General features: G+C 37.4%; 1 protein-coding gene and 1 pseudogene across 23 annotated transcripts in view; one reads left to right on the top strand and one right to left on the bottom strand.

Annotated features, from left to right (window-relative positions):
- CDC42BPA (CDC42 binding protein kinase alpha) overlaps positions 1 to 21829 on the bottom strand; it is a 309118-nt gene that overhangs the window by 157139 nt on the left and 130150 nt on the right. For all 23 annotated transcript variants that reach the window (XR_007411991.1, XM_025430631.3, XM_025430636.3 and 20 more), the window contains one exon: positions 7521 to 7614. Coding sequence is in view for 22 of the 23 variants with exons in the window: in XM_025430631.3 (XP_025286416.1) it covers positions 7521 to 7614 (94 nt within the window). In the remaining variant the exon portion in view is untranslated. The remainder of the gene's footprint in view (positions 1 to 7520; positions 7615 to 21829) is intronic.
- LOC112648797 (importin subunit alpha-1-like) lies at positions 1906 to 3666 on the top strand (annotated as a pseudogene).

Below are 21829 nucleotides of genomic sequence, written 5' to 3'. Positions count from 1 at the left end.
TTATTTTGAACTAATAAAAGACTTGGCAAGCTTGCTAGTCTGGAGATGAGCATGCAAAAATCAGCTGTGTTCCTAAACAAAAGCAACAAGCTATTAAACTGAAAAAAATGTAAAATGCTCCATGCACCCAAAATCCACAGCATGCCTAGGAACAAACTTAACAGATAAAGGTAACAGATTTACAGTGAACATGATTATAAAACTTCAATAACAGACATACAAGAAAACCTAAAGCAACGGAGAGAGACACCATGTTTGTGAAAGGGAAGATTTCATGTTATGGACATAAATTTCCCCCAAATTCACCTCTAAATTCAATGCAAGTCTACAAGCTTGTGTTTCTGAATGGGTATTTGTATATATGTACATGTATGTATGTAAACCAATAATATAATTCTAACAATCATATGGAAAAGCAAATGGCCAAGAAAAGCCAAGACAATTGTAGAAGAAGAAAAAGAACTACAACAGGACATCCGTCTTGGAAACTGACTTCCTACAAAGGTGTAGTGCTTAAGATGGCATAGTTTCAACTCATATGTAAGAGCCAAAAAGCAAGCTGACACTTGATTTGGAAAGTCACAAAATTTGGGAAAGGCTAAAATTGAAGCAGTTGCTGAGGTGATAAATAATGACCCACACAAAGTCATATAATCATAACATTTCAGAACACTGGGGGAAACAGAATGTCCCAAAAGCTTCTAGAAAAGGGGGGGAAGTTTTAATAGAAGAACTGAGATTCAGAATGGCACCAGATGTCTCAACAATAAATTAGAAGACAATGCAATGCCTGCTAAATTCTAATAAAAATCATTTGAAATCTGTAATATTATGCCCAAACAAATTATCAATCACATATGAGGGTAGAAGTGAAAGCATCTTTTACACATGCAAGATTATAAAATATTTACTTCCATTGGAACCCTTCTTGGGACCTACTATTAGATGAAGAGAAAGCCAGACATGGATTCCAGGAAACAGAGGATCCACTGCTAGACAGCAGCACAGTGATTTTTAAGATGAGTAAGGTAATCCTTGTATATCATTACTACAACAGCCCAACAGAACAGTCTAGATTAGGAAGGGAGAAGGCAAGACTCTAGTATATCTCTCTCCAAAAGACAAAAGAGAACCACTAGGTTACTTAATGTGTCTGAATGACAAAGGAATTATGGGCTGGAGAGTTTGGGGATAAACTGGTGAGAGTTATAGAGAAACAAGGAAAAGTGGTCACTTACACCAACAACAAAAAGATGTTCAAGAAAAGTATTGAAATTACAATAAACTGCATGGCAAAACTATGCATAATATTTATATAGAATCATAGGGAATTGAACAGGATTTGAGGGAAGGCTTACAGTAAGAATATAGAAAGCATACGGGTTGGATGAGATGATATGAAATTAACAGGTAATACATAGAAGTAAATAATCAAAAGACAGTAGCACGAGTATGATAAGAAATTTTTAAGTAAAGGAAGCAACAGAACAAGCAGCCAGCAGTCTGAAAGTGTTTGCCAATAGTTTGAAAGTAAAAGAGATACAGAGGCAGAAAGAATAGAACAAATAAATGCAGTTTTTAGGACAAACCTTCTTAAAATATATATAGATCATTTTGATAAAAAAATAATAATAGACACAAAACAAGTAAAAACACTTGTTCATTGGTTTTCTAAATGGAGAATAAACATGCTATTATGTCCAGGAAAATTATTTTGAGATCATTAGTAAAGAACGAGTGACTAAGAAGACACATCCAGGATTTCAAAGAACAAACTGGACACTGTCTTTGGGCTGATCCGTGGTAGACGTTTTGAGGGCAGCTGACCCGCAGCCTACGCGCCCCACACAGCCTCCCATGGAAGACTGAGCTGGCCGTGGAGCTTTCTCTCTTTGTCTCATAACCATGCCCACCAATGAGAATGCTAATTCACCAGATGCCCGCCTTAACAGATTCAAGAACAAGGGGAAAGACAGTACAGAAATGAGGCAGCACCAAATAGAAGTTAATGTGGAGCTGAGGAAAGCTAAGAAGGATAACCAGATGCTGAAAAGGAGAAATGTAAGCTCATTTTCTGATGACACTACCTCTCCACTGCAAGAAAACCGCAACAACCATGGCACTGTAAATTGGTCTGTTGATGACATTGTCAAAGGCATAAATAGCAACAATTTGGAAAGCCAACTCCAGGCTACTCAAGCTGCTAGGAAACTTTCTAGGGAAAAACAGCCCCCCATAGACAACATAATCCGGGCTGGTTTGATTCCAAAATTTGTGTCCTTCTTGGGCAGAACTGATTATAGTCCTATTCAGTTTGAATCTGCTTGGGCCCTCACTAACATTGCTTCTGGGACACCAGAACAGACCAAGGTTGTGGTAGATGGAGGTGCTATCCCAGCGTTCATTTCTCTGTTGGCATCTTCCCATGCCCACATCAGTGAACAAGCTGTATGGGCTCTAGGAAACATTGTAGGTGATGGTTCAGTTTTTCAAAACTTGGTTATCAAGTATGGTGCAGTTGACCCACTGTTGGCTCTCCTTGCAGTTCCTGATATGTCATCTTTAGCATGTGGTTACTTACATAACCTTACTTGGACACTCTCAAAACCTTTGTCGCAACAAGAATCCAGCACCCCCGTTAGATGCTGTTGAACAGATTCTTCCTACCTTAGTTCGTCTCCTGCATCATGATGATCCAGAAGTATTAGCAGATACCTGCTAGGCCATTTCCTACCTTACTGATGGTCCAAATGAACGGATTGAAATGGTTGTGAAAACAGGAGTTGTGCCCCAATTTGTGACACTTCTAGGAGCTACTGAATTACCCATTGTGACTCCTGCGCTAAGAGCCATAGGAAATATTGTCACTGGGACAGACGAACAGACTCAGGTTGTAATAGATGCAGGAGCACTTGCTGTCTTTCCCAGCCTGCTAACGAACCCCAAAACTAATATTCAGAAGGAAGCTACATGGACAATGTCAAACATCACAGCTGTTCGCCAGGATCAGATACAGCAAGTTGTGAATCATGGATTAGTCCCATTCCTCATTGGTGTTCTAAGGCAGACTTTAAGACACAAAAGGAAGCTGTGTGGGCTGTGACCAACCATACAAGTGGTGGAACAGTTGAACAGATTGTATATCTCGTTCATTGTGGCATAATAGAACCATTAATGAACCTCTTAACTGCAAAAGATACCAAAATTATTCTAGTTATTCTGGATGCCATTTCAAACATCTTTCAGGCTGCTGAGAAACTAGGTGAAACGGAGAAACTTAGTATAATGATTGAAGAATGCAGGGATTTGAACAAAATTGAAGCTCTACAAAACCATGAAAATGAGTCTGTGTACAAAGCTTCATTAAACTTGATTGAGAAGTATTACTCTGTAGAGTAAGAGGAAGATCAGAATATTGTGCCCAAAACTACCTCTGAAGGCTATACATTCCAAGTTCAGGATGGCACTCCTGGGACCTTTAACTTTTAGATTGTACAGCTAAGACAGAAAGTTGTTTGTTGTGTACTCTGTTTGGTAGAAGTTTGTCTTATTGTTTCTCTACTAAGAACTCTTTTTAAATGTGTTTTGTTATTGTAGCACTTTTTACAATGAAACTATACTTGACCAGTTCCGAACTGTACAAACTGTATGAAGCTCCTCCTCTCAGTGGGTTTCTTATTTCTTTTTTTTTTAAAGATTTATTTATTTATTTATTTATTTATTTATTTATTTATTTATTTATTTATGATAGACATAGAGAGAGAGAGAAAGAGAGAGAGAGAGGCAGAGACACAGCAGGAGGGAGAAGCAGGCTCTATGCCGGGAGCCCGACGCGGGACTCTATCCCGGGACTCCCGGATCATGCCCTGGGCCAAAGGCAGGCACTAAACCGCTGAGCCACCCAGGTTTTCTTATTTCTATGTGGAATCTCCTATCTTACAGTATCCTATAAATAAAGATTAAATTCCAAAAAAAAAAAAAAAAGAACTGGATCAAGTTAACCCCTACAGACACAGTCCTCACTGCATTCTGGAACGCACGGGGATTTGGAAGGAAGGCTGCCTGCCTACTAGACTCCAGAAGGGCCCCAGTTTTTGAGTGTATGGGGCGTACGACCTGCAGGACTCAGGAAACACTAGGTCTTCCCCTAGAATTCTTCTTCAGTCTAGCACTCTGCTCTACAGAATCCTGATCCCAAACTTCCTGATGCCACAGCCTCCCTGATTTGACTCTGTGTTTTCTCAGCTCGGCAAGTTCTCCCTTATCACGTCATACCTGCTGTTATCTGCTGCCCACCTGACCTTCACATTCACACAGGTGTCCCAAAGCAGCACAGTTCCATAGACACAGTTTACACTGTTTGTGTTACTGCTTCTACAAGTATCATAACCCCACCTGATGGTGTGATTATTTTTGCTTTTCACACCCATCAGATGGCTTTTATGTAAATTTTGAAGAAAAGATGAGAGTCTTCTCTTTATCCTTCAGATCTTATTTATCATATCTGATATTCTTTATCCTAGGGATCTAAGTATTCAAATGGTATCCCTTCCTTTGGATTAAAGAACTTTTTTTTTAATTCTTTTTTAAAATTTTTATTTATTTATGATAGTCACAGAGAGGGGGGCGGGGCAGAGACATAGGCAGAGGGAGAAGCAGGCTCCATGCACCGGGAGCCCGACGTGGGATTCGATCCCGGGTCTCCAGGATCGCGCCCTGGGCCAAAGGCTGCGCCACCCAGGGATCCCCTTAAAGAACATTTTTTAGGGGACCACGGAATCGCAGAGATGACTGAGGCTGATATAAATCCGAAGGCCTACCCCCTTGCAGATGCCCACCTCACCAAGAAACTACTGGACCTTGTTCAGCAGTCATGTAACTACAAGCAGCTTCAGAAAGGAGCCAACGAAGCCACCAAAACCCTCAACAAAGAACATTTTTTAGCATCCAAGTCTGCTGGAGATTAGTCTCTTTCATTTAACTGAAAGTTTTTTATGCACCTTCATTTCAGAATATTTTTGTTTGACATAAAATTCCTGGTTTACAGATTTTTTTTTCTTTCATGACTTTAAAGATACCATTTCATTATTTCTGATGAGAGACCTATGGTTATCCTTATTGTTTCCCCAAAGTATGTAATAGGTTTTTAATTCTGGCTGCTTTCCATTCCCCACCCCCTTACCTTTAATTCTCAGGAGTTTAATTGTAGACAAGTGTGTTTTCTTTTAACCTTGAGGTATACTAAGATACTTACATTTCTGTTTTTCATCATATTTGGTAAGTCTGAGCCATCAATCCTACAAATTTTGCTGCTCCTGTTTCATTCTCTTTTCCTTCTGATATGCAAATGATGCAGCTCCCTGAGCCTAGATGTATTTTGCTTCAATTTTTTTCCTCTCTCTTCTTCAGACTGGATCATCACATGACCTTTCTTCAAACTCACTGGCACTTTCTTCTCTTATTTCTAATCTGCTGTTAACCTCCTTCTGTGAGTTTTTTATGTCTATTATTAAACTTATCAAGTTCTAAAAGGTCCATTTGATTTCTTTTCCCTCTGACATCCCTTATCTGAGCCATCTTTAAGACTATACTTTGATTCCTTAACGATATTTATTTTAAAAAAACACATTTGGGGATCCCTGGGTGGCTCAGCGGTTTCGTGCCTGCCTTTGGCCCAGGGCGCGATCCTGGAGTCCCGGGATCGAGTCCCACGTCGGGCTCCTGGCATGGAGCCTGCTTCTTCCTCTCCTCTGCCTGTGTCTCTGCCCCTCTCTCTCTCTATGTCTATCATAAATAAATAAAAATAAGTTTTAAAAAAACACATTTATGATAGCTTCATTACATCTCTGTCTGCTAAATCCAACATCTGTGCTACCAAAGTTTCTACTGACTACTTTTATTTTTTAAGTCTGTATTACAATCTCCATCCTATCCTCATTTTTGTTTGATCTGGTGAATTCTGATTAAACGTTGGTCATTGACAGAATTATTCAGAGGATGGACTCTGTTGTCTTCCACTAAAGATCCTCAATTATTATTGAAGCAGATTAAAAAAAAACCACCACCTGATCTCCTTGAATAAGGGTTAGCTTACAATTACACTCTTTGGGGCAGCTTTGTGGAAATGCTAAGATTCATCTCAATCCCCCTGACTTGGAGGATCACTTTTCAAACTCGGTGAATTTTATCAGGACTTGGATTTAGACTGTTAGGCTTAGAGTAAGTCTCACATGTTATAAAGGTGTTAAATAGCTCTCCAGCCAAAACCCCAGTGTCCCCACGTGCTATGTCTCCTCCAGCACTGCTTGACTTTCAGCAACTTGTTCAATTTTCAGATGCACAGCATCTATTATTTGGTACATCTTATGTCTTATACTGCATACCCACAGATCTATCTTCAGGAGACAGCCCCATCGGCACACTTCAGGCCCGCTCTCTGAACAACTTCCTCTTCTCCAATATTAAGAGCTACAGACTAACAACTAAGTTGGTCCTGATGTCTTCCCCCTCAGCTCTGGAGGACTGCTACCCTTGGCTCTAACTCTAGCTTTTTGCATAGAGCCTGCAAACTGCCCCCGTCCTGGGAAACTGTAAGGTATATCTCATGGATACATTTCTCTTAAAGATAACAGTCTTATGTTGCCTATTTTCCACTGCCTGAAAACAGCTGTCCCAAATATTATGTACAGTTTTACAGTTGTTCATAGTGAGAGAACAATTTGGTACCAATTACTCCTCTCATCATGGCCAGAGGCAAAAGTTACATAATCTGTTTTTTTTAAGTTTATCTCCTTAAGATGAATTTTCAGAAGTCAAATTACTGGTCCAAAATAATAGGACATTTTCATGGCCTTTGGAATGTATTATGCTAAACTGCTCTCCAAAATAGTTTCTGCCAAGTGAAATTATATCTATTTGGACCTCTGTTATACAGCCAGGAAACTGAAGTAAAAACAAAACAAAACAGGGAATAAAATTGGGGCATATAATCTTTTACATTTATATGAGGGACCCAGGGTTAGTAGAACTAAAAACAAATGGGAATGTAAAACTAAATCAATGTTGAGAGTGTTCTGATGAAAGCATTCACTTGTTGAATATTCTCTCTCAAAAAAACTTGACAACTAGGAAAGAAAAATCTAAAAAATAAAAGTGAAGAAGAATCCACATTTTCTTTTCCCGACTGGGACTTATTTTTTCACCTCTCTAAAAATGACAATATTTCAAGTACAGTAACAAACAGTTCAGCTAAAGAAGAAACAAAGTTCTCATAAAAGATACACGTATCAATCTTAAGCTCATTAATATAAGAATGAAAAATAGCATAGGACTTTATAAACAAAACCTACTATGAATGAGTATGCCTAAAAGCCATTGTAGGAAAAGTTGGAGCATAGAAAGACAAGTGGATGGATGGATGGATGATTAGGTAACATAAATAGACATTTTCTAAAACAGAGAAGACAAGTAGCAACAGAATTATCTGTTGGTAAAATGGCTTAAGATTTATCTTTATTTACCGTTCCATCTTCCATCAGCTTCAGACAAGAACCAAAATCTGCTAATCGAATATGTCCATTCATATCCATCAATATATTGTCTGGTTTGATGTCCCTGAAAAGACAGACACATTCAATTTTTAGTTGGGAAAAATAAATATAACCATTTACTTGATAAGATAAAAATTAGCCTGAAAATCTCAACTTCTTTTAAAATTAATACTCTAAGAACACCTATTTGACTATGTTATGGGTTCAAATCCTGGCTCTGATCCATATTGATACTTTCTTTGAAACATGCACTTTCAGTGTTCTGGAGATAAAAAGCTTTTTGGTACTTTTTTGTCTTATTTTAAGGTTTTTGGTTTTGTTTTTAAGAAAGGGAGGGCAGGGCACAGAGGGAGAAGAAGAGAAGTCTTAAGCGGGCTCCACCCTCAGGGTAAAGCCCAACACAGGGCTCTGTCTCACAACCCTGAGATGGTTACCTGAGACAAAAATCAAGAGTCGGACACTTCACTAACTGAGCCACCCAGTCGTCCTTTTTTGGCAGGTTTCATTCAGATTAAATTAATTTATATTAATTTAGATTTGCACAGATTCCAATAAGATCACAATAGGCCTACTTTCTGTATACAGAGAAGAGCCATAATTACTTGATAAACACAAAACATACTTTCCTCTAGCCCATGAAATTGGAGGGAAAAATACACTTCTTAGACCTTGAACATAAATATAAATAAATAAATTTTCAATTGCAAAGAAATTGCTTCATAAAGCTAATTTTGAAATACAACGGACACAACTGCTTAATCGTATTTATGTTATATAAAGCTATTTATAGATGTTAATTCAAATGTAAGATATCCAAATCTAATTAACAAATTAAATCACACCAGTTTTTGTATTAGTTTCTACATTTGAAGGAAAAGGGGTGTAAACCTTAGTAAAATAATACATAAAATGATTCCTTTAAAGAATACCCATCAAAGTGTTTTCTAATCACAATCTAAAGATTAATTCTGAAAAATTAAAAGGTTAAGCCCTCTCCACATATTCTACATGTAGAGAAAAATAAAGAATCTTCTATGAACATCACATACGCAAAAAGAATTCTATTACCATGTGGCTAGGGTCATCTTTTCTTTTCTCATCTTTTTCCTTGACTTATTTATTTTATAACTAAGAAATTTGTACTTTTTAATGTCATTTACTTATTTCACCCATCCCCTGACCCACCTCCCCTCTGACAACCATCAGTCTGTTCTCTATATTCAAGAGTCTACTTTTTTTGGTTTTTTTTCCTTTCTTTGTTCATTAGTTTTGTTTTTTAGACCGACATACAAATGAAATCACATAGTATTTGTCTTTTTCTGACTTAACTTCATTTAGCACAATACTCTCCAGGTACATCCATGTTGTCACAATTGGCAAAGTAATATTCTTTTTAAGGCTAATATTACACTGTGTGTGTATATATACACATATATGTACATACTTATACACACACACACCTTCTTTGTCCATTCATCTATCGATAGACACTGTGGCTGCTACCTTATCTTGGCTATTGTAAATAATGCTGCAATAAACATAAGGGTGCATATATCTTCTCAAATTAGTGTTTTTGTTTTCTTTAGGTAAGTACTCAGGAATGGAATTGCTGGATCATAAGGTATCTCTATTTTTAATTTTTTTTTTTTTGAGGAACCTCCATGATGTTTTTCAAAGTGGCTACACCAATATACAAATCCAACCAACAATGCATGAGGTTTCTTTTTCTTCATATCCTAGCCAACACCTGTTATTTCTTGTCTTTTTGATCCTAGCCATCCTGACAGGTATGCAGTAACATCTCATTGTGGTTTTGATTTGCATTTCCCTAATGAGTGATGTTGAGCATCTTTTCATGTACCTGTTGGCCATTTGAAATACCCTTTGAAAAAAGTCTATTTAGTTCTTATGTCCATTTTTTTTTATTGGACTGCTAGGGTTTTCTTTTGTTATAATGTTATAGGAGTTATTCATATATTTTGGATATTAACCTCTTACTGGATATATCATTTACAAATATATTCTCCCATTTAATAGGCTGCCTTTTCATCTTGCTGATGGTTTCCTTTGCTAGGCAAAAGCTTTTTGTTTCAATGTAGTCCCAAAAGTTTATTCCTGCTTTTGCTTCCCTTCCTTGAGGAGACATATCTAGAACAATGGTGGAGGTATCACAATCGAGATATATTACAAAGATTTAATAATCAAAGCAGTATGATACTGGGACAAAAATAGGTCAATGGAACAGAATAGGGAGCCCAGAAATAAACCTAATTTTATATACCCAATCAATCTGTGACAAAGGAAGCAAGAATATAGAGTGGGGAAAAATATGGTCTATTCAGTAAACATTGTGAAAACTAGACAGCTACATGCAAAAAAACAAAACTGGACCACCTTCTTACACCATACACAAAAATAAACTCAAAATGGATTAAAGACTTAAATGTGAGACCTGAAACCATAAAACTAGAAGAAAACATAGGCAGTAATCTCTCTGACATTAGCCATGGTGACATTTCTGTAGGTATGTCTCCTTAGGTTAGGGTCCTGTAACTTGAATGATACCTAAGGTCTCTATGCCTCCATTTTCCCATCTGCAATAAGAGGGTATTATTGAAGGAATTTCTGCGTGTTATACATCATAAATTGGCAAAAGCTGACCTAGAGGCTAAACCCAGCCCACTTTCCATTTTTGTAAGTAAAATTTTATTGTAAATAAAGTCACATCTATTCACTTATAAGTATTATCTATGGCAGCTTTCCCACTACAATAGCAGAATTGAGTAGTTCTGACTACAGACAGCGTGGCCTTCAAAGTCTGAAAGATTTCCTACTTGGCCCTTTACAGAAAAAGTTTGGTGACATCTCTTGAAGATGACAGATGATGCTTAACAAAGAAAGGCAGACAGATGAACTGAAAATAACTTTTATAGGAAATTGGCTTCATTATCCTCAATGTTTGAATTTACCCCACAGTCAGAAAGGTATATATATAAAAAGATATTTCTGTTGTTTGGAAACATCAAAGAAGTATATTTTATTTCTAGAAGGCATCTTAGAAATTACCTAATCTATTTTTAGATGAGTGTAAAAAGTGGATTTTATTCTTTATTTTTAAAATATTAAGCTATATAGTCACTACACATACTGCTACTGGCATATTTCTCAGATTTTAAAGAAGACCAAATAAATTACAGAAAAGGAAAACTGAAAGGATTCATAATCATCAATAATATTTTAGGCTATTTGAAAATAGGAAGTAGTAAAACTTAGACAAATAAATTATATTTATAACAAATAATAAGTGATGAAATGGAAATTATTTAACAGCATTGTATTGACACTCCCCAAGTATCCCATTACCCTTCCATATTATCCCCTTCATCCACTCCCCACAGGTTAGCAATCGCTGCCCTGGCATTTACTATACCTACACGTATTTTATATTATTAGTATATAATGTGTGTGTGTGTGTATGTGTGTGTATATATACACACACACAACCATGAGACTATGTCTTTTTCTGAATCTCTTTAAACTTTATAATTGATGCCAAACTGTGTGTAACAAACTGTGTGTAACTTTTGAAACGTAGTTTTATTCTAATACTGTTTCTAAAACACATTACCCACATTGACATACATTGTTCTGGTATGTTAGTTTTAATTGCTATATGGAATATTTTCATAGACCAAATTTATCAGTTCTCCTTATTCTAGAATTTAGTTTCCAACAACTTTAGATTGTTGTAAATTATTTTACTATTATACAAAATCCTGAAATGAATACTCTTACCAATGTCACCCAGTGCTCGTCTACATGTAGAAGTGGAATTGCTATGATGAAAGACATGCACATTTTCAACTTTATAAGCACGAGTACTACTAGTAAGACTAAGAATCGTTTTTACATTATCACTATTTATCTCACATTCTTATTCTGTAAAAGGTCAGTTAATATCCTTTGTCATTTTCTTATACTGCCTGTGTGCTGTTTGTTTTTTGGCTTTTGGTTAATATTCAGGAATTCTGTTTACTCAAACTTAGTTTACATGTGTTACAAATCTCCTCTCTCAACATGCAGGCTTGTTTTCCCACATTGTTTATAATGTCTTATTTGTAAAAAAAAATTATTTAACGCCAGTATAATCTTATAATTTATAATTTTTTTTTACTATTTTCAGCTTTATTGAGAAATAACTGACATAATTGTCATATATTTAAAGTATACATCATGATGATTTGATATACACATGCACTGTGAAAGGATTCTCACTATTGAGTTAATTAACTCATCATGTATTCACTTTTGTTTTTCATGGGTTTTTTTTAGTAAAACACTTTATTTCTACTCTCAGAAAAGTTCAGTTATGTAACACAGTTTTATCAATTATAGTCACATGTTAACAGTAGTTTCTTAGAATTAATTTACCTTTTTTTAATATTTATTTATTGGTGGGGAGGGGCAGAGGGAAAGAGACAGAGAGAGAGAGAGAAAGAAAGAGAGAGAGAGAGAGAGAGAGAGAGAATCTCCAAGCAGACTCCTTGCTGAGCAAGGACCCCACCCTCACCCCCGATAAGGGGGCTTGATCTCACGACACTGAGATTATGACCTGAGCTGAAACCAAGAGTCAGATGCTCAACTGACTAGCCACCAAGGCTCCCCAAGATCTTATTCATCTTGTAACTGGAAGATTGTACCCTCTTACCAACCTCTCCCTATTTCCCCAGACCCTGGCAACCACAATTCTACTCCCATTAATTTATGGTTTATCCCCTAGGAAATCTCCCTTACCCTCTCCCTGAGGTCATTTGGATAATGTCCTATATTTTATAAGTTTTAAAGTTTTATTTTTCAAGTCTCTAGTCTCCCTGGAATGAATGTTTGTAGGGTGAGATCAAGGCCCATCTCATTTCTTTCTGTCCCAACATCACTGACTGAATGACATCCTTTCACCTCACCACTGATTCCTATCACCACTTAGGTCATAAATCAAGTGGATCTGTTTCAGAACTTGCTAAAGCAAATTCCCTGAACAGTCTTCAGGGTAAAAGAAAGCCTATTAATAATCACCAGAACAACCATAATCTGAAACTGATCCAAGCAAACAGATACATGATCACCCTATGTATACACCTATACTAGACCAGTACCACAATATCTTAATTATGAAAGCTCTGTAATGACCTCTCTACACCAGGAGACCAGGTTTTTTAAAATGTCAGGGTTCTTCTAGGTGAATGCCAGGATTAACTTAATATGTTCCATAGAATAACTGAGATTTTGATGGGAATCACAATGATTTTATATATTAAAGAACTGATTTCTCTGTAAGACTCTTCCCATCCATTTTTACAGAATATCTTACTTAGGAGTATTCTTTTATGTCTTTCAATAATACTGAATGTTTTTTGCAGAAAAATTTTTATCATCTATACAGCTATTATTTATCTTTTATTAACTATGTATCTATGTATTTATTTTATATATCTATGTTTTATTATCTATAGTTTTCAGTACCTTACAGTTTTGTTGCTATTGTGAATAGGATTTTCTTCAAAGAAGCATTCTCATTTGGCTTCCAATTTACTGGGAATGTTTCTAATGTTTCACTGTTAAGTATGATCCTTGGTTTAGATTTTCAATAGAAATTCAATAATAAGGTATGAGAATTTTTTATGGACATTTTACAATTTTTTATTATTTGAGACAGAGAAAGAGCATGCATGTGGGGGAGAGAGAGAGACAGAGAGTGAGAGAGAATGAGAGAGAGAGAGAAAGCACTTGCAGGAGGAGGATCAGAGGGAGAAGCAGACTCCCTGCTGGGCAGGGAGCTGGACAGGACATGGGACTTGATCCCAGGACCCTGAGATCACAACCTGAACCAACGGCAGACACTTAACCCACTGAGTCACCTAGGCACTCTACTTTTTTTTTTAATATACCATGTATCACAAAGTCTAAAATTTCATTGATTATAAAGATGCATCACTATGTCATGTGCCACTAAGAGAGAACACATGACTATAATTTCAGAAGTCATTTATTTTAAAAAGCATCCCAATTTCAGAGACATTAAATTGAAAAACAAGTTTGTCTTACTAGTATTGATAAATATATACAGTGCTGAATTTGATTCAATTTCTTCTTTAGGACTTTGCTTTTATATTCATAAGTGATACTGTTCTATATTAACATTTTCTTCTTGTACTATCCTCAAGTTTTGTTATCAAGGTTTTACTATCTTCATAAAGTAAAGTAAATGGCTTTTCAAAAACTTTCAAATTTTCTGAAAATATATAGAATTCAATTATTGCTTTTATTTTGTTTTTAATGATTCTATTTATTCATGAGAGACAGAGAGAGAGAGAGAGAGAGAGAGAGAGAGAGGCAGGGACACAGGCAGAGGGAGAAGCAGGCTCCATGCAGGGAGCCCGATGTGGGACTCAGTCTTAGGACTCTGGGATCACACCCTGAGCCAAAAGCAGCAGACGCTCAATCGCTGAGCCACCCAGGTGCCCCTCAATTACTGCTTTCTTAAAAGAGAACTTCTTCATCCACAAAACCATGTGGAGTAAAACAATGTCTCTAACACCTATATTGTAATAGCTCAAAACTGGAGAAAAAAACTCAACCGGCTATCAACAGGTAAATGGATAAATTGTCATAAATTTATATAATGGAAAACTACTCACCAATAAAGAAAAATCTGTTATCATATACATCAAACTGAATGAATCTCAAAAACTTTATGTTGATAAAATGACATCAAACAGGGCAGCCCAGGTGGCTCAGCGGTTTAGCACTGCCTTCAGCCCAGGGCCTGATCCTGGAGACCCGGGATCGAGTCCCCACATCGGGCTCCCTGCATGGATCCTGCTTCTCCCTCTGCCTGTGTCTCTGCCTCTGTGTGTGTGTGTCTCTCTCATGAATAAATAAATAAAATCTTAAAAAAAAGACATCAAACAGAAAAGAATACATGATGTACAATTCTATTTATAAGAAGTTCCAGAACAGGTAAAGAACTAAGTTATGGTGACAGAAACCAGAACAACTGGTGGCTGGAGAAACAGATGTTAACCAGAAAAGAGCACAAGGAAGTTTTCAGGGTGATAAAAACATTCTACATCTTGACTGCAATGATGCCAATACAGTCATATCCACTGTCAAAACTCACCACTGCACATTTAGCACTTGTGTATTTTATATGTATTTCGATGTTAAAAATAAAGGGGCAAAAGGTACAAAAAGCCTAAGAATATGAGATTGAAGTCTTGTGGAAGAACTTCCCATTACAGACTCAGTTTCTTTAAATGTTCTTACATTATTCAGATGGTTTCTATTTCTTCTTGAGTATATTCAGTGGCTTACAGCTTTCTAATGCACACTTCATCCACATTTTCAAATTTTATTGGAGTGTAGTACTCACTGTACTGTTCTTATCTTTTAAATCTACAACATACAGTTCTGTTCCTAATATGACCTCTTTATATCTTTTTTTTGTCCTGATAAAAATAACACCTAAGGCTTATTTAGTACTTTCTATTTCCCATGCAGTGTTTTAAGTGACAGAGATATTTTTAGATCAACAAGCAAAAACAATCGCTACATACGTAAGAGATGCTCAAAATGAAAAGAATAAAAATAAGATGAAAGAAAATCTGAGGGATATGAATACCATTATTAAAAAGCCTGGTATGGGGCAGCCCCAGTGGCGCAGTGGTTTAGAGCTGCCTTCAGCCCAGGGCCTGATCCTGGAGACCTGGGATCGAGTCCCCACATTGGGCTCCCTGCATGGAGCCTGCTTCTCCCTCTGCCTATGTCTCTGCCTCTCTCTCTCTGTGTCTCTCATGAATAAATAAATAAAATTTTTTAAAATTAAAAAATAAAATAAAAAGCCTGGTATACCTGTATTTTACCAAGCAAAGTATATTTCAAGGCAAAAACAAAATGCCATAATGTGATAAAAAAAGGATCCCTGAATCAGGATAAGCCCCATCTAACAAGTATGAATTTGTATATTCCAGTTTCCGGGAAAGAGGAAGTGAGGGAGGATGCTGGTATAATAATATAATCCCTTCCTCACCTCATCCTCCCTATCTGATGCAGGGCCCCAGGACCAGGGCTGCACCTGCAGGTGTCATAAGCAATAAATTCCACTTATGCCTTTAAATCCTAATGTCAGCATCCTTAAGGCCCTGATGGGATGAGTCACACCTTCATCCCATCTGGCAAAACCAAGATTGGCAGGGAGTATCGCTGGACTGCCTTGTGGTTGAGACAGCCCACTAATCTGTATCTCTATAACCCTACAATGAATGAAGGCACTGAGAGAGGTACTTGCAAGATGAGCACTGCTGCTGGCAATTTGGACTAGCACTGTGGTCAAACCGAACATCCCTTCCAAAGGTTGGAAAAGTTTGGGGAAAATAAGTGATAAGGAGAGAGAAGGAGGAATAATAACTAGGGTTTAAAAAATGAATAAATGGGTTATGCAATGAGGCAAATCCAAGATTACACAGATGCTTTGTGAGAGGCTCAGAGCAAAAGGTGTTATTGTCATCTAGCTTAATAACACCAGATGCCTGAAGGGCTGAAGCCATATGTTGCCAAGAGCACTTCTGCTTTTGTTACCTGACACAGTCAAATGGAAACCTGCAAACCTGGGTGGCATTGCTCTGGGAATGTGCTTTAGTCACACGATATGATGATGAACTAGATGGTTAACAGCTCAGTGGCACACTGGTAATACGCTAGTACCTTTCAGCTCTTATTTTTCAAGTTACGCCTACTGCCATACTGCAGTATGTTGTAACATTGGCCTGGCTGGCTGAGATTCAGTCATACTATGTAAACAGGTCTTATGATAATACTGATAATTAAATGTGTTAGGAGATTTGATTAAAGCCTCCTCAGGATCTAATAAAATGACCAGCCTGAGAAAGAAATAGATTTAGCTAATCATGAGCTAGTCTATGCTAAAGAGTTCGGCACAAATTTATCATACAGCAGAAACAGTAGCTTAAAGAGAGAAATAAGTAATTAATTAGTACAAAAATATGAAAATGCATGTAATGACCTTATAGGATGGGTAGCTGGTTAAATGATATATTCATTCTATTGCTGTGTAATATAAACGGTATACTAAATGTAGATGTCCAAACAAATGTGATCATTTTGCTATGAGAACACTTTGGGTTAAAGCCAGGGGTTGTCCTATGTCATGAAGAAGTAATCTTATCCAAGGTCTGGCCTTTGCTCAGCTACTGGGAGGTAGCTGAGGCCACTGGAATATCATTCCTGATATGCGTATCTTTTGCCTGGAGACTCAGACCACCAGACAGGCTAACAATGTAATTTATGATGTAATTTATTTGGGCCACATGGTATCAGTTTTACCTCCAGGAGGGATAGAAACTAATATTACTAATGTTTTCCAATCTCAGGGAAAGGTCAATCATGGAGGCAGTACATGATTGAGCCCCCCAAAAGTTCTGGAAACTAGGAAGAAAACTTATCAACCTACCACCACTTTTCTAGCCACACCATATGCCCATTACTAGAACATAAATAGCCATAAATACTGTTCTCTTACCCTCCTCACTTGTTTTGTTTCAGTTCTACATCCTACTTAATGAGTAACTCCAGTCCTTAAGGTGACGTCTCCCCGGTCATTTTGGTTTTCGGTAGCTCATTTTTGCAGATTACTAGATTCTTCAGGAAGAATTCACAGGATTGATATTCCCAAGCAAGTTAACGACATTTGTGAGTACTCTTTATACCTGGAAAAGTGACTGTGTTCCAGTTCTCTCTTCTGGGGTATCATAAATACTTACTGCATTTTTTACCTGTCATAAAGCTTTGTTGTTGAAAAGTCTAGTAATAAACTCATTTTCTTGCCCCTATAAGTCACTTGTTCTTTTTGTCTCCATAGGATTTTTTTCTTTAAAAAGATATTTTTAAAGGTCGATAATTATACTAGAATTTGTTTATGCTCCATCTCTGTGTTAGTTGTCATATATATTACATATTCACTCACTGAATATCTATCAAAACAAATTTCTTTAAACAATCAAGTATTTAAAGAACCTAAGGGGGCGCCTGGCTGGCTCAGTTGGTGGAACACAAGACTCTTGATCTTGGGGTTGTTTTTTTTTTTTTTTTTTTTTTTTAATTTTTATTTATTTATGATAGTTAGAGAGAGAGAGGCAGAGACACAGGCAGAGGGAGAAGCAGGCTCCATGCACTGGGAGCCCGACGTGGGATTCGATCCCGGGTCTCCAGGATCGCGCCCTGGGCCAAAGGCAGGCGCCAAACCGCTGCGCCACCCAGGGATCCCATTGATCTTGGGGTTGTATGATTGAGCCCCATATTGGGTGTAGAGATTACTCAAAAAATTTTTTTAAGAATTTAATCTTTAAAAAAAAATACAGAATTTAAGAGAAAAAAGTCTTATATACACTGAGATGTTTTATTTTGCCATTTATTATGTTCTTTCTTGAAAACCCTGAGAGACCTAACTCTGGGAAACAAACTAGGGGTGGTAGAAAGGGAGGTGGGTGAGGGGTGGGGGTGACTGGGTGACAGGCACTGAGGGGGGCACTTGATGGGATGAGCACTGGGTGTTATTCTATATGTTGGCAAATTGAACACCAATTGAACACCAATAAAAAATAAATTTATAAAAAAATTACAAATAGAAATATATTAATATAAAAAAAACCCCTTATTTCCTTCTGCTGACACTTCTCTTCATTCTGAAATGTCATTAGCATTTCTTGGAAGATTCTTGAGCAATAAATTCTCTTGGATTTCATGTATCTGGAAACATTCTCTTAACTTTATTCCTGAAGGAAATTTTCATTGGGTACAAAACTCTAGGTTGATAGTTTTCTTCCTTGCATAAGCATTTTGTTCAATTATCTTTTAGCCCCTGTGGTCTTGACAAGAAACCAGAGATCTTTCAGATTGTTTTTCCCCTGTATGTAAAATGTTATTTTCCTCTAGATGCTTTCAATACTGTTTCACTGACTTTTTCTCATAAGTCATCTTTCTGATACAGAAGCCATTCAGTGAATTTTTACTTGAGACACTGTTTTTTTATATTTTGAAGTTTTCATTTGGTCCTTTTTTTCTATTTCATTGCTGAGATTTTCTATCATCTCATTTCATTTCAAACGTGTTTTCCTTTGTTTCATGAAGTATGTTCAAAATAAGTACTTTTTTAAAGATTTTACCTGATAATTCTTGTAATTCAAAACTCAGTGACCTGGGTCATCCTGAGCTATCAGTCCACTTTTTTCTCGTAAGACAATCATAATTTCCTGAAGACTGAGTAATTTTGGGTTATGCTATGTACATTGTGATTCCCTGTCAAAAATCCCTAGGAAATCTTGTTTTAGTTTTACCAGGCAGCCAACCTGGCTAAGCTGAGATGCATACTCTAGTGAACTGTACAACACAATTGAACCTTGAACACAATATGCTAAGTGAAAGAAGCCAGTCAGAAGAGACCTGTTATACAATTTAATCTATGTTAAATGTCCAGAACACATAAATCTACAAAGAAAGAGAGACTCATGGTTCCTTAGGATTGAGAAAATAAGGGAACAGGGAGGTGAGAGCCTAAGGGTGCAGGGTTTCCATATGAAGTGATGAAAATGGTTTAAAATGGACTGAGATGATGGTTAAACATATCTCTACAGTGGGCACCTGGGTGGCTCAGTCAGTGAAGGATCTGTCTTTGGCTTAGGTGATGATCTCGTGGTCCTGCGGTCAAGCCTTGCAATGGACTCCCTGCTCAGCAGGGAGTGTATTTCTCCCTCTCCCTTGCCTCTGCCCCTCCCCCTGCTCATGCTCACTCTCTCTTGCTCTGTTCTCTTTCTTATATAAATAAAGCCTCTAAAAAGCCCTGTACATTTTAATTGACTGAATTGTATTGTAATGTGAATTACATCTCAATAAAGCTGTTAAAAAAGACTATTTACAATTAAATCTTAAAGCAATTTTTAATAAAGATCCCCTGAATAGGGCAGCCCCGGTGGCCCAGCGGTTTAGCGCCACCTTCAGCCCAGGCCGTGATCCTGGAGACCTGGGATCGAATCCCACGTCGGGCTTCCTGCATGGAGCCTGCTTCTGCCTCTGCCTGTGTCTCTGCCTCTCTGTCTCTCTCTCTCTCTCTCTGTGTCTCTCGTAAACAAATAATAATAATAAAAAGATCCCCTGAATATCACTGGCAAATAGTATAAAAAGGTAGAGATCACTTTTCTTCCTGTAGGTGAAAAAAGTTTGGAAAAAAATTAGTAACGTATCAATAATTACTTAATAATGTGAATTATCAAGGATTACATCTAATGCTACTACGAGTATAGCCAATAAAGAAGTTTGTGAGGCAGTCCTGGTGACTTGGAGGTTTAGCACCGCCTTCAGCCCAGGGTGTGATCCTAGAGACCCGGAATCAAGTCTCATGTTGGGCTCCCTGCACGGAGAACTCTTCCTCTCTCTCTCTCTCTCTCTCTCTCTCTAATAAATAATAATAAAAAATGAAGTTCGTGACTTTTAGATCATTTTTTAAAACTGAAGGGTTTAAAATGAAAAGATAATTCTTTTTTTTTTTTTTTTAAAGGCAGGGGAGGAAGGGCAAAGGGAGAGAAGACAATGAGAATCTCAAGCAGCCTCCACACAGTGCAGAACCCCACCTGGGGCTCAATCTCATGACTCTGAGATCACAACCTGAGCCAGAATCAAGAGTCTAATGCTTAACCAACTGAGCCACCCAGGCACCCCAAGAAAATTCTCCATTTTTAAAAAAAGATTTATTAATTTTAGAAAGAGAGAGACCATGCACATGCATGTGAGCAGGGGTAGGGAGAAAGGGAAAGGGTGAGAGAATCTTTGAGCACACTCACACTGAGCATGGAGCCCAATGCACGGCTCAAACTCAGGATCTATGATCATGCATGACCTGAGCTGAAATCAAGAGTCAGACGCTCAACCAATTGAGCCACCTATGCACCCCAAGAATTCTCCATCTTAAAAATTGGTTTCACACTCTACCATTACCCAAATATATGAATATCTATTTCCACTAAGAACTATAAAATGACAGGTGATACAAAATAAAGAAAGGCCCTTCTATCTGTACATTATATACACATATCTAATTCTCTCTAGTCAACAAGTTTAAAGCATTAAATATTTTATATCATCACTAATCTCTGTGACAAAACATCAATGCCAATCATAGATGACCTTCCCTTCTCTACCAAAGAAGTTTCTAATAATGTGGTTCTAGTTTGGAGACCATATGAGTACCACTCTTAAAATGGTGATATCGTAAAACCTACACAAGAAACAGAAATCAAGGTAAGGGGCAGCCCCGGTGGCGCAGTGGTTTAGCGCCGCCTGCAGCCTGGGGTGTGATCCTGGAGACCTGGGATCGAGTCCCACATCAGGCTCCCTGCATGGTGCCTGCTTCTCCCTCTGCCTGTGTCTCTGCCTCTCTCTCTAGCTGTGTCTCTATGAATAAATAAATAAAATCTTAAAAAAAAAAGAAATCAAGGTAAGATCCTGGCTACTGAATACACAATATTGGCTGGTAATATTTTGGTACCAGAATCAACTTTCTGATTATCTATATAGTATTTAAAAACACCACAAACATCTTCCTCTTTCCACTTGTATCATCTAAAACTATGTGACAGGATAATCAAACACAACATTCTAATCAGATCAAGCTTATTTTTTTGTTGTTCTAGTAGGATTTTGTGTCTTTCATTATTACTAGCATGCTTGAAGCTGCAGCTGACAATTTAAATAACATGTCTATTGCTGAGTTTAATTAACATATTTAGAAATAAGTTGGGCTTTTTTTTTTCAACCTACAATTAGGACTTAATTAGGACTTGCTTTACTATAACCCAACATTTGACATGTACTTAATCAGAGTCAGATATATGTCACATGATACTGTTTAGTTGCTACAAATAAATTTTGCATTTAAGAAAATAAATGGGGCAGCCCGGGTGGCTCAGCGGTTTAGTGCCGCCTTCAGCCCAGGGCTGGATCCTGGAGACCCAGGATCAAGTCCACATCGGGCTCCCTGCATGGAGCCTGCTTCTCCCTCTGCCTGTGTCTCTGCCTCTCTCTCTCCCTGTCTGTCTGTCATGAATAAATAAAATTTAAAAAAAAATAAATGATTGAAAAGAAAGGACACACTCTTAAAATACAAACTGCTTATTCAGCAAATCAAAGATGAAAACGTTGGCATTCAGACTTTA

Source organism: Canis lupus, chromosome 7 (genome assembly GCF_003254725.2).
Source record: "Canis lupus dingo isolate Sandy chromosome 7, ASM325472v2, whole genome shotgun sequence".
Lineage (NCBI taxonomy): Eukaryota > Metazoa > Chordata > Mammalia > Carnivora > Canidae > Canis > Canis lupus.
This window is presented reverse-complemented; position numbering and strand designations above follow the sequence as displayed.